A 13,915-nucleotide genomic window follows, 5' to 3' on the forward strand; every position below is an offset into this window, starting at 1 on the left:
AATAATAACTTTTCTTCGTTAAGAAGTCCTTTATAATGTGACACATTAAAATTATATTTCTAAGGGTATTAATACTTTGAGAGGCTTCAGAAGGTCAAAGCACTGGGCCAATGTTGGCAAATCTGTGGCCCAACTGGCATCGTAGGCAAAAGAGGCAAAGGAACCGTAAATTTTATTGCATGACTTGATTAAATTCGCATGCAACGTTGACCCGTCGCCTTCAATGTTCGGAGATGGTGCTGGGTCAGCAAAGTCCAAACAAAAGGCGACGGCCATCGCGATGGCCAACGGCATTCTCCCTCAACTATTTCCACTGCATAGCCTGAATTTCTTGGCTGTTTTTTTTCTTCTGGTGGGTGTTTTCTGCATTTAAAACGTTTTTAACGTGACTTAATGAAGTTTCAGTGTCACAGCCAAATGTAAACGTCTTTCTCTTTGGACCAGCAACGTTTTACGTTAATGTTATGATGGATTTTTAGCAAAGAACGACCCGAAAAAAGAGAGACAGAAGCAAAATAAAACAAACTTACAGCTTTAATAAGTTCACTAACGTGTGTGTATGTGTGTGTGTTTATGTATATTTAAGAGTTGAAGTTTAACTGCGTTTCATAGTTAGGGAGAAGTTAAAAAGGAAGGGCTTAAGGGCTAGGGGGAGAAAAATGAAGGAAAAGAATAAAACATACTGCCCAGCTAAACCATACTCTATCTCACTCTACTCCCTGCCTGCCCGCCTGGTTTCTTTCTTTATAGAACTTTGCTTAAATATGCTTCGCAAGACTTGAAAGCATTTGAAGTAATGAAAAAGAAGCAAACAAAAATTGGAACCACACACACACACAAACACACACTCTCTGAGAAAAGGATGCTAAGAGTGTAAGCTAGTGAGGGGAATAGGATGGTAGGATGGCTGGTTACTGAAAGCTGCGCAAAAATTTAACGAAGCTTAACCTCATTCAATGTGAAAATACACTTTACGTGTACTTTGCGCTGTCATTTCGGGAGCAACTCGAGCAGCAATTGTGCAAATACTTTGTGCGAAAACTTGATGGGTAGAGGGCAGACGGAGTTGAAGTTTTTCAAAGTAAAACGCAATGCTGAAGAAGAAAATGATGAATGAGTTGCGCTGCCAACTAACCAACTCAGGTACAACTACCACTACCACAGTGCCGAACCTGAGACACTGCTTTTTCTCGACTGTTGCAAGTGAGAAAATATTTGATTTCCAGCATAGGTACCTCTATTGTCATTTGGATGCCTGACTGACTGAAGGAGGGGATGGGATGGCAACTAAATTATGCAAGAACATTGCCAGCAAATGTCATTGCCGTTAAAGCCATTGACTGACTGTTTTTGCAAGCTTGTGTCGAGGGAATGCAAATAAAATTTGAAATTGAAAGTGCGGCAGCAACTTGAGACCGGAAATTGGTTTCATATGACAGTTGCTTGCTTGCTTGCCACACCACACATGCCAAAGCCAGCAAGCAGAGGAGTGTCTATACATAAATGTATGTATGTAATGCATGTGGTGGCAGCTTCAGAGAGAAAGAGAAACATCTACTAAGAGAAACAGCCAGAAAGCAGTGGCCACACCGCAAACACATGAAATGCGCACATCACCAAACGGCGCGGCGTCACAATTTGTGCAATCAAACATCGAAATGGTCGGTACATTTGACCGCATGCTGCTGCAACGTGTGAAATGTGATGCGGCCAGGCCTAAGGCATGTCACAGCCACAGCCACACCATGGAACATCTAACGATGAGAAATGTTCAGTTTCTGCCATTAAATCAAGACATCAATTGCTCACTTGCATGTTCTTCTCTCTATTTCGCATTGATCGTTTCCACGGTAGGCTTAATCTGACATTGTCTCTGTGGTAATTGAAGATCGAGTATCGTTTTACAAAGTGGATATACCGACCATAGCATAAGTGAAAGTTTACTACTCTGGGATCAGTCAATTATACAATCTAAACAAAGCAATGAACTTGAATTACCTAAGATCCGATTACCAGTAGATGGAAGGTATAAAAACACAAATGCATTCATAGATAATTTACATTTGCAAATGGACTGTTCACCCACACAGAGAGTTTGTGTGAACTTGTCCCAAGGATTAAAAGAGTGGAAATAGGCATACATACAGATAGCCAGAGATTCGAGGCACAGAGGACAACATGTTGGCAGCACCAATCGTTGGCCAGAGCCATGGCAGTTCATTAATAATCAATGCGTTAATGTGGCTTCCAATTTTGCTCTTCATAACAATGAGCAGCTGGCCCCAGCCGGTGGCAAGTCAGCAATTTCCTCCGTACCCGCTGACACTACCGACATTGCCATTGGTTTTGCCACTAGAACATGGTAAAAGCAATTACCATGAACCGGCCACAGAGGCGTTGTCAGGATTAGCGGGATATGAGCGAAATTATTACGACGGTGCCGGCGATGACTATACAAGGACTTCATATGGAAATTATGCACAGAATATTCAAACTCATGGTACAACAGCAAACGGTTTTGTGCCCTATCCTAGCAGCCGTTTCTCTTCACCAACGGAAAGTGAGCTCGACGCAGGTCAGGAGCAAACACAACATCATCAACTGCAGCAACAGCAACAGCAACATGAAAGCAACAACGATTTTGTCTTTAATACGGCAAATTATGAGGCGCAGAGTCAGGCGCCTGCCACCTACTATCACAACTTTGCCTATCAGCCGCGAGAGCAACCGATTTCCAATTATCGAGAGGACAGGAAAAGGCAATTATTGCAGCTTCAGGCTCGCCAAGCAACAGCAGATGATGAGGCGCCGACCCGACTTAAACAGCATCAGAGAAATTCCGAGCCAGTCAAGCGACAGCAGGAAGAATTCCCCCAAAGAGGAGCATCGACCGCGGCAAAGCAGCAGCAGCTGCAACATCAGGATCAGCAATCACTTTACTCTCACTCAGAAGTGCAAATAGCCAATGTTTCACCTCCTCAGTTACCGCCCATCACCACGAGCATACATCACACTCCCACGAGCAGCAAGGCTCTGGCTGGTCTGCCGCTGGCCAAGCATATTGAGATTACCAAACATGTACCCATCACTCACTATCAGAAGCAACATGTTCCCTACAAACAAGCAATCCAGATCCAGGTACCACGCACAGTCATTAATACGATTGCAAAGCCAATGGCTATTAAAATCCCGATTTCGAAAACTGTGGCGGTGCCGCAACTTCAAGAGGTCAAGATTCCAATTGAGAAGATCAAGCCAGTGCCTGTAGAGAGGCCCATGCCATTTGTGGTGGAGCGTCGTGTACCATACCGTGTGGAGAAACCTGTTGCCACTCCCATTTACTATCCCTATCCGGTTAAAGTGCCAATCGTGCGGACAATTGTGCACAAACAGCGGCCGGCTCACTACAATTCAGGAATAATTGGCGGGGGCATTGGTTGGAGTACCAATAGTAACCAATTGTTGGGCTAGTAAAATATCTCTATTCCTCTGCCTTTCTAAAATGTATAACGTAAGATGTTGTTAGGTCTTAAATAATAAACTGTTAATGTTATTTTTGCAAATTTTTAACAAAACTAATTGCAATTAGGCTGCAGCATGAACAATTCTCAAAACCTAAGACATTGCTCGAAGAGTTAGAAGACTTGCAAGCAAAGAATCTCCCCTTTTTTTTGGAAATGAAGAAAAGTGGCTACGAGAAACTTTTTAATTGAGCTAAAATCCAACAAATGCGGCTAATAAATATGTATTGGAGTGTTGGACTTGAAAATGGGGGGAAGGGGTGGTGCAAAAGGCAGACGGCACGACCAGAGCCAAGCAAAGCAGAGCAGGTCCAGCAAAAGTGCAAGAAAATGCAATGGCTAATTGCTCCAAATGTAACTTCAACAGCAACAATGACGCACAAAATAAACGCGACGTTCAACTTTAGCGAGGCGTTAACGAAACAGCAACAAAATTAGCCAAAAAGTAAAGTTACTTCTGTACGTCACAGCTCCGATCCCTTTTCCTCTCTCACTCTTTCTCGCCCAACTCCTTCTCTTTCCCGTTGTCCAAGGGTCGTAGGTTGTAGTTGCTGTTACTTTAGCTGTTGCTTCTGGGTAAGTGCTGCAAGTTATTGCCAACTAATGAAATTAACTCTAATTGACGTGGGAGCCAGTCTGCAAGCTGCACCCTTTTTCTGGCCATCACCCCAAAAACTATGCTACAAATTCTTTTACAAATTATTTTTCTTCATTCATTGCGAGCCAAGGCCTTAAGTCATAGAAAACAAATTCACTTTTGATTAAGGAAAAATATATGAATTCTAATTGTAAAGCTGTAAGCAGTCAGTATGATTATGAACTAACAACTTGTATTGTTTTTAAGATAATTGATTGCATAATTATAGGTGAATTGAAATTTCAAGTATACGACATGTTTTGGTTTTGAAACAAGCATACTGTAAAGAAAAAACAAGTCTGAAGTGTCTCTCAATATTAAGAGCAAATGATTATAGAAAAGTTTAATAGAAACCTTAATTCTTATTGACATATTGTCTGTTTTACAAATAAACTCATAAAATATGTAACTTTTAGTTGTGAAATTAATAATAGAAACCAGTTAGGTAAATATTATAATAAAATCAAATTTTGAAACCAAGAAAACGTTATCAAAAATTACAATTTGTCTAATTTATAGCACCGGAAGCCAACAAAACCTCGTAATAGTGGCCAGGAAACTAAAAATCAAATTAAATAATCATACACTCAAATCAATGGGTCTGTCTGTGATTGCATAAACTGATTCACACACATACACACTCATATACTCATACACATGCATATATGCATGGGAAAACGCACATACATAAATTCATAATTGCAGGACCCGCAGAAACCACTTCGTTAAGAATTTTACGACTCGTGTGACAAGCGTACCCACACTTACTGCACAATAGGCGATAGAGAGAGAAAAAGAGAGAGAGAGAGAGAGAGGGCGTGGCAGTAGCGGCAACATTGTGAAAGCCGCAAAACGCAATGAACATGCGTCCGGTCAAATTGTAGACCGCAACTCTGTTGATGAGATTGGTTAGGCAGACTTTGGGATGAATAGTTGGATCAAAAAAAGTGAAATAAGGTCATTCTCATTTTGAATTTACACCTGACATATGCATAATGAAAATTTATTTGGATGGATGTGATTCTCTACAGCGAAATGCTAAACCAGAATCCATATCACATCTGCGGTTATGTGTGATTGTTTACTATTAATTTATCATGCCGCAAGAACAGAAAACAGGAAAGAGAGAGATAGAGAAAGAGAAATAGTGTACTTTCTCTTTTTGGGGCAATTTTGGCCATTTAGTCAAGTAACTGGTTAGTGTTTATCAAGCTAAAAATGGCTCGTCACTTTGTGGCCAAAATGCGTTTAAATCACCTAGTCGCTCTCCACCTTCTTTGTTTATACCCCATCGCCGTCCCGCCACTAACTGAGCAAGAAAATGACTTTATAATTTAGAAAATGACTCGGCAGCACTGAGTTCCCATTCACCAATGAGCAGGATAAAAACATGACGACGGGGTAAAGATAAACATTAAAAATTAATCAGCACTTTTACCCCAAAAACTTTGATAATTGCTGTGCGAAAGCTCTAAGTGGTTACTCATCCAGCACCGTCTGCAATCCTTTTGCCCTTGAGAAATGACGGTCAACGGGTTGGCTGCTTCTCTCCATCAAAAGTATGTGTATATATATATGGAAAAGGTGTCATAATCGTAACCCATTTTTACCCTCCGCAAGGTACGGGTGAAATAGTAGTAGTCCTCTGCAAACTCAGGTGTACGAATGCTGTCAAGTTGTTGGTTATTGCCATTTTCTTTTCTTTTGGTTTGTTCTTGTTACTTCAAAATTTATGTGCAACATAAAATTTTTGACTCAGGTGTTTGGTCGCTTTCCTTTTATTCTTCACAGTTCTCGACTCACTTTTGATTATTTTTAATTGTCAAAAAGCATTTGCGACCTTAATACTTTCCACTGAATAATTTTCAAAGCAACGACAACTTGGCGTATGAGTGATATTTCATGTTTTAAATTTTATGCAACATAGGTAAAAAAACCGAGTGGCGTGACAAAAGAATAGGTGGTAAGTGGATGACAAGAATAGGGTGTGTTTGGAGTAGGGAGAGGGGGTATCTTTGGCTTTGCTCGTAAAGCAAAAATGCTGTTACTATTATCTTTTATGATTACCATAAACTATTTACACAGAACTTTAATAATCTTGTGCGTGCAGTGGCAAAATGTTTGCAAGTATTTTATGCATACTCCTACACATACACGCACACATTGACGTTAAAAGGATTTATGCCACAACAACAACAACAGCAGCAGCAACAAAAGCAATATACTACAAAATTCTATATAGTCTATATGTGGAGATGCTTTTTAGTCCTTTCCCTAGCCAGGCAAAAAGTTTTAAAACACACACAAACAACTTGGTACTCGAGCGTATAATTGTCATTAAAGTGCGCTTAAAAATTTTAAAGTAGCTGACAGAATGTATACAAGACAAGCCTCTATAAGTATCAATATTTTATATATCTTCCTCCCTTTTCTGCCTTCTACTGAAACTTTGGGGAACAATTATGAACTGCAGATTCTTTACGAGCTGATGCTGTGAATATTTTATGATGATTTTTTTCTACTTCTGCCAACTTTGTATTGGTAACAACATTTTCCACATGATTCTAATAGCTAATTTAAGACTCTTCGTTTCTGTCTGGTTCTTTTTCAAATATAAAAGATTTTTTTGATTGACAATTGCCCAGTTATCGATTTATGCTGCTGTTGACTTTTGAAAAATGAAACTTTATGACTAAAACTAACAGACAGTTTTAGACACATTCTCATCTCTTTATCTTAGTCATATTTCAAACTGTTGGACAAACACACACACATGAATGTAATGAGCAAAAATGCTTAAAAGCAGCAACAATAAGAAACTTATGGCCACACAGACACACACACACATACTGATCCAATAAACAAATGTGCCGAGTGGGAGGCAACGATTTCAGAACCGTTGACATGCTGACAGCACATTATTTACCGCCAGAGTCAGAGCCATATCCAGAGCTAGGAATTATGAACTCTAAGCAATATTGCCGTGCAGTGAGCTGAGCTCCAGGCCAACTCACACACATATGTACATACAAGCCGTCCAGGTAGATAAACATAGGTAGAAACATATATACAAATTTATGTTTGTATATATAAATTCTGCACTCATATATCCGTTTTTAATAAATTAGTTTGCAATTTGCCACGCCTGACTGAGCAAGAAAAGGGGAACATATACACAACAAAAGAGAGAAAGAGAGAGAGAAAGAGATAGTAAAAGAGTAAGAGAAAGAAAGTTGACTCGCTCCCCATCCTTGCAGATAAAATGCACTCCAACGACAGCCCAAAGAACAAGAACAGCAACATTTACCTTTGAGCTCTTCTATATATGCAGACACACACGTTTCGAGTGCCATAAAAGCCAACTGTACAGAAGATTGCCACAGCAAGAACTTTGAAACAAAACACAAGCAAACAAAACATATACGCAAGCAGTATACATGCACATACATACACATCTATTTATGTATATATATTTTATATAACTTCGATGCACTTCCGTTGCGCAACGCCCTCTGCAGTCGTTTAGATGAAACAAATGTCTGTTGTGCCATCCATGTATACATATAAACGGAGAAGAAGCAGATTATAGCCATCTCCCTGTTAGATAGGATGGTTAGTTATAGTGACTTAGCCGACTAGCAGAAATATGTATCAAATTTCAACGTATGTTTTACCCTCTAGAAATGGAATCACACACACAATCTCAGATCATCAAGTTTCACACAAATCATAAAAATAATTAACTTTTAGCTGAGATTTTTAAGGCGAAAAACCCATTTAAATTTCAACTTACATGGCACAAAAGGTCAAGGTCTTTTCTGACAAAAGCTAAATTTTACACACGTGTCACCGATCAGGCGTCAAAACGTAGTCCAATTTCCGGTATACGAGCAAATTCTTTATCCCAGAACAAATATGAATAAAGGACACGGGAAATTGCCCAAGGTTCCATGGGACGTTGCAAAAGATCGTCCAGGCAAACATAGAACAGGACAAACGTACGGACAGATGGGCGGACTAAGTGTAAATCATTTTAAGCAAAACGCAGACATAATCTTGCCACACGGGACTTGGGCAATTGCACGTGCCAAGCTTTTCGTTGGCTGTTATTGTCAGTCTTTCTGTCTGTTGCTGTGTTGGGCCTTGCCAGTTTAAGACACCGAAAAAGAAAATTCATAACATGCGCCCCGAAAATCCACACACCGAGACACTCACACACACCTAAAAGATGAAAAAAAGCGACAATGTGTGTGTCTACCGCCCTCTTCCTCCCGTCATCATCATGAACAACCATCAAGAGTTCAGTCTGGGCCTGAGCCTTAGCCTGAGCCAGAGACATTTCGCTGAGTGGCATGCTTACGTGGCAATGACATGAGAGGGGGATAAAAGTATCATTGCTTTTAGGGGATATCAGAGGAAACAGTGTGTGTGTGTATTTGCCACCTTCTCCTACCATTCCTAATAAAGTCAGGCCAGCAACCATTGTGGCTACAATAAAAATTCACATTCTCATACCCATTATATAGACATTGTCGTGTGTGGGTGCACACCCAGAAACAAGAAGGATGAGAAGTTGCCAGCATAATAAAATCAATAAAAAGAAGATTAAACGAAATAAATAACATTTTAATGTGGTACCACACACACACACACACAAAAACCTAAATACGCACTTTTTTCTTTCGCTCTACAGTATTTAGATTTAAAAATCAGCATTTTAGTGCTTTCAATTCAACTATAGAGAATTATCATAAACATTTGAACTGAATCATATTGCAACAAAACAAACTTTTGTAACAATATTTATAATATCTAAAACTGAACTCAACTGTAACTTTTCGAGCAATATATCTGCAGACTTTCTATAGCTAAGTATACACATACATACATATACATATGCATATACGCATGTGTCTGGATGTATGTATGTGTATATTGCGTCTACAATTTGGAAAGCAAGCTCAAAAAACTTTCATTATGCAAAAGTTTTTTAATAAAAGCACAAACATAGTGGCAGCTACATATTCACACACCCACAACACACTCAAACAACATTTACACACACATACTTCAACAGGACTGTATTTTAGAGATTGCTGCGAATAAAAGATATATCTATTTCAACTACAATCATTAATTTAGTTAGTTCAAAGTATTTTGGTCAAGAATCCTTTCTGTTACATTTCAAAATATAGTAATATATATTAGAGAGCTGCATGAATGACAGAAAAATACAATTCGAATCATTTTAATTGTTTAAATGGAGGAGTATGAATTAAGTGTCCAAGCCTTGCAATGCACTAAGGCTTTCAGATCAAAATTGAACAAAATAATGGTCAAGTAAGTTCGAACGCATTTGAAGCACAGCTACTCATTGTCTTACATTGAAAACTATTCAAACTTATCTATGATTAAAACTGTTTGCAGAGGACTTATCCCTCGGGCGGTCTGTTTCAGCCCTGCACATAATTCTTTGTTTGGTATTCTGATAATTGTGTTTAGTATGTGCATTTTGCCTGCCTTTAATTAATATTAATTTATTTTATTTGCTACAATAAAAGCAACGTAGCAATATAAAAAGGGAAAGAACTAATAACAAATCTGGTTTTTTGTTCTTTTATATGTTTTTTTTTTTTTTTTCTCGGCTTCCGACAGGCAAACGTTATAATATTGCAAAACTTTATATTGTGCACTTAATTAAATGGTATTTTTTGTTATAAACGAAACAAAAAGCAACAGTACACACAAAAGGATAATAATACAAATAAAAACATACTGATGAATATAATTTAATAATGTTGCTGGTAAATAAATATTTTAATAATATTTAGAGTGTTTAATTTAGCATTAACATAAAAAGTGCATAAACGGCAAAACTCATAACCTGACATCAACGGCAACGGCAACGGCCAAAAGCGGAAGCAGAAGTTCAAGTCGCAGTGACAGTGGCAATATTACGTATACGAACGCATTCACATTGACACAAGACGCAAGAATATTTTGTATGCAAAATAAAGTGCTTCAAAAACTCACTTAAAGTGTGTCGCTGGTTGGCAGACCAAACCAGACCAAAGCAAACCAAACCATACCAAACCAAGTCCGGGTACGGTCCGGGGCTGAGGCACAAAGAGCGTAAAAAATGTTAAATGATAAATAAAATTTACAACCGCAACAACAACCAGGCAGAAGAAGACAGCGTACAGCAGAGGCACACACTTGAGGCAGGAGAAGACAGCATATGTGGCAAGGCAGGGTAAGGAAAATTTTTGCTGTTCCCTCTTTCTCCTCGGTTTTTCTTTTTTTTTTTTTTTGTCGCTTTGCAAGTCTCTTGAAGCCAGCGACATAATAAAATGCAATTTAGACATCAAAAATACACAGTAAATGGAGCAAGAGCAAAGGCAGACTCGTGACTGACTGACAAGCGGCGGAGACACGAGACGCGCGCCAACTGTGAAACCTATGACAAACAGTAAAGTGACACACACACACACACACAGAGAGTATAGGAAGGACGAAGGACAGCCGGGCCACATCCAGCCAGGCAAATGCCAAAGTGTGCGTGCCCGCTGTGTTTTCTCTTTACACAAAAAAGAAAGAAACGAAAGAAAGAAAAATGGCAAGAAAAATGTCGCGCAATGCATGCGAGCTGAGCAATTGAGTTGAATGGAGAAGTATGACAGATATTGTATACATACATATATATCTATAGAGATATTACATGGGAGGGTTAACTCTCTGTTTGAGCAGCAAATAAATTAACCTAATTTAATGACATTTTATGTGCACTTAAACCATACCCAGCCGAATGAAACTTGTGTCTTCTTGTGAGCTCACTTTCATATTGAATTATGAGATATTCTGACAAGTTGTAAATATATATCTCTGGGCTTGAATTAAGATTTCTCTTCTGGTAGGTGTGTTTTTGTGAGATTTTAACTAGTTGTTGCTTTTATTCTGTACTTTCTTACCCTCCTTTTCGTTCTGGGAAAACTCTGGCAAACATGTAAACGCATTGCAAAAGGACACCAACAAAAGGTGTGCACTTAATTTAATTAGAGAATTGCGGGAATCCTTGGCCGCTCTAAAAAGACATCTGCCCTAACAGAACCCCGCTTCCTGTTGATTGGATGGTGGTGGCACATTCAAACGGTCGATGTAATGGCCTGGAAATGGCATTCGGCTGAGTCCAGGCTGAGATTTTAAGATGAATTTTATTTCATTTAAAACAAATTTCATTGTGAATTAAATAAATGTGGAAAAAGAAAGTACAAGAGAGTAACACAAATGCAGCAGCAAGTAGAAAACATCACGGGTTTTATCCCTCTGTTTGTATTTTTCTGTGTGTGTGTGTATATTTTAATGCAAATTTCTGTAATATTAAATGAGACACAAAATGGTTTTAAACAAAATTTTCCGAAAATTGAAAATGAAATGTGCTAAATAATTGCATAACGACAATGCGACATTCGCTTTGGTTGACTCTGGATAAGTGTGTGTGTATGTGTGAATGTATTGTGTAGGTGAATATGTGTGCCTGTTTACGAGGCGTATGCGTAATGTACTTTAAATTACATATATGAAACGTGATTGCTGTGTGCTGTATGCAAATTTAGTGTCAGTTTACCACCAACTTTTGACCTTATGCAACACTGTCTTGAACACGGGCACCTTGACAGGAAACGGTTTGGGCACCTTGATGGGCACATATTTAATCACATGATAAGGCACTTTTTTCTCCACCGGTATGGGAATATGTTTCTCCACAGGCACAGGAATAACACGCTCCACGGGAACCTTTAGCTCCTTTTCGACGGCCACCTGAACCTGTTTGGTGATCGGAATATGAATGGGAACTGGTTTTCGCACTGGAATGATGACGGCATGAGAGATTGGAATCTTCACTTGTTTCTCTACAGGCACATGCTGCTTTTTCACATGCTTTACGGGCACATAGTTAATAATATCCACATGATGAGAATGATGTCCATGACCGCCACCAACACCGCCTCCACCACCATGACCATGACCACTTGACGACTCGGACAAGTAGTTGGTTCCGGGGTCTTGAGCATCTGGATGCTCTTCATAATCGTCACCAGATCCACCGCTTCCCGATGACGTGCCGGAGCTATCATGCGAAGAGAAGTAAGAGGAGTGCTGTTGCTGCTGCTGTTGTTCTTGTTGCTGGTGATGTTGCTGCTGCTCGTCATAGCCTGCATTCTGTCCGTAATGGGGCAGAAAATTGCCCACAGATATTTTGTCATAAGCATACGGATGTATGCCTGCTGTCTGGTCTACGCCACTTCCTACTCCCTCATCATGCTGAGAACCTGTTCCTTCCGATGGTGCCCACGAGTGTCCATAAGTCTGTTCAGCTCCTCCGCCGTAAGCTGGCAGAAAGCCATTGTAAAACGAAGGATGTTGCTGCTGCTGTTGCTGGTGGTGATTACTTTCTCCCCCACCGTAGTCATTGGCCGATGCAGCCACTGCTGCAACTGCAGCATCTTCATTGTGCTCCTCATAAATGGGTATCTCCTGCTTGGACGATCCCAATGCCAAAGCCTCGGTATGTGTGGGCGTCACTGAACCGTAACCATTGGTAATGTGTCCCAAGCCGGACAGATTTGTAAGTCCATTAAGCACTTCATGTGCAGATCCCGAGGACTCACCTTGTCCATGGACACGTCTCTCGCCAGCCTCCTCACCGAAATTGGAGCCATAGCGATAGATTGGATGCGAGTGAGACTGAGCCTGAGACTGTGATTGTATTTGCGCCTGATGTTCCACAGGAAGCCAACGATTGTCATAAAATGATGATGCCGAATTGAGGCCATAGTTGTTGTCATTCAGAGCCATTGAAAATGACGATGTTGTTGGCATAATCTTTGAGTGAATTGAAGCAGCCGCACATCCGACTCCTCCGTAGAATATTGTCAATATGGTTGTGGCAGCCGCCACAAACGGCATCTGCTGACGAAATGACAATGAAAATTCATTTAAAATAAAAAGGATTTCCTAATCATCCGTAATCCATTTCCAACTATATATGCACATTCATTAATGTAATGTTCTGGACAAGGTATTCCCATTTGTTCTTGCTTTCTCTCTCACTTACCAAATTAACGTTGGCCATTTGATACATTAGGGGAAAGGCTCGCTCGTTGAACTTTTCTCCGGCTTAGACCTTGGGTGCCTGTGGTTCGGCTGTTGCAATTGAAATGTCTGCAGTTTGCATTTGGATTGCGTTTTTATATCAACCAGAGTAGGACACAAAGCAGCTGGCCAATGTTTTCCTATTACACAATGTATCTTTCTTTTTTATTTGTGTTTATAGAAGGCGGTCGTAGTCGCCGTCGCCGTTGTCGTCATCGTCCAAAAAGTGAGTGTTTACCATTTTTGTTGACCTGCCAGTCGCTCCTGCATTTACCTCTTAGTCTCAGCTGGCTTGAGCTCAGCCTTGCCATTGCCATTTCATTTCCATTTCCACTCTGCATTTATGAATTAAGTTACGCGATCAATTCGAATCCAAGCAAACACAAGAAACACAAAAAAAAAAAAAAACAAAACCGACTAAAAATGCAACAAAATATGAAATGAATAATAATAATATCCAATCATAAACCGGCTTAAGCACAAACTCTTGGCTCAACTCAAAACACAATAAAGTTCAAAGTCATTTTCCATGAACAACAACGACAAGGAATCAAGTGGATGCAGGCTTGGCACTAGCACTGGCACGAGCCATCCAACTCTTTGC

General features: G+C 39.8%; 2 protein-coding genes across 2 annotated transcripts; one reads left to right on the forward strand and one right to left on the reverse strand.

The window, feature by feature from the left end:
• Positions 1 to 275: 275 nt before the first annotated feature.
• LOC137584921 (uncharacterized) lies at positions 276 to 3,563 on the forward strand. Its single transcript, XM_068300519.1, has one exon. It carries the CDS (start codon positions 2,179 to 2,181, stop codon positions 3,469 to 3,471), a length of 1,293 nt encoding a protein of 430 aa, XP_068156620.1. The 5' UTR covers positions 276 to 2,178; the 3' UTR covers positions 3,472 to 3,563.
• Positions 3,564 to 11,655: 8,092 nt separating this feature from the next.
• LOC137585839 (uncharacterized) lies at positions 11,656 to 13,291 on the reverse strand. The gene is made up of 2 exons (XM_068301814.1): positions 13,274 to 13,291; positions 11,656 to 13,128 (listed from the first exon to the last, which is right to left on the reverse strand). The coding sequence occupies exons 1-2, from the start codon at positions 13,289 to 13,291 to the stop codon at positions 11,779 to 11,781; spliced, it is 1,368 nt and encodes a 455-aa protein (XP_068157915.1). The 3' UTR covers positions 11,656 to 11,778.
• Between the last annotated feature and the right edge of the window lie 624 nt (positions 13,292 to 13,915).

Source organism: Drosophila tropicalis, unplaced genomic scaffold (genome assembly GCF_018151085.1).
Source record: "Drosophila tropicalis isolate 14030-0801.00 unplaced genomic scaffold, ASM1815108v1 contig_878, whole genome shotgun sequence".
Lineage (NCBI taxonomy): Eukaryota > Metazoa > Arthropoda > Insecta > Diptera > Drosophilidae > Drosophila > Drosophila tropicalis.

Bases quoted from the DNA above. Each gene is read 5' to 3' on its own strand.
- LOC137584921 (XM_068300519.1), top strand. From the start codon at position 2,179: ATGTTGGCAGCACCAATCGTTGGCCAGAGCCATGGCAGTTCATTAATA.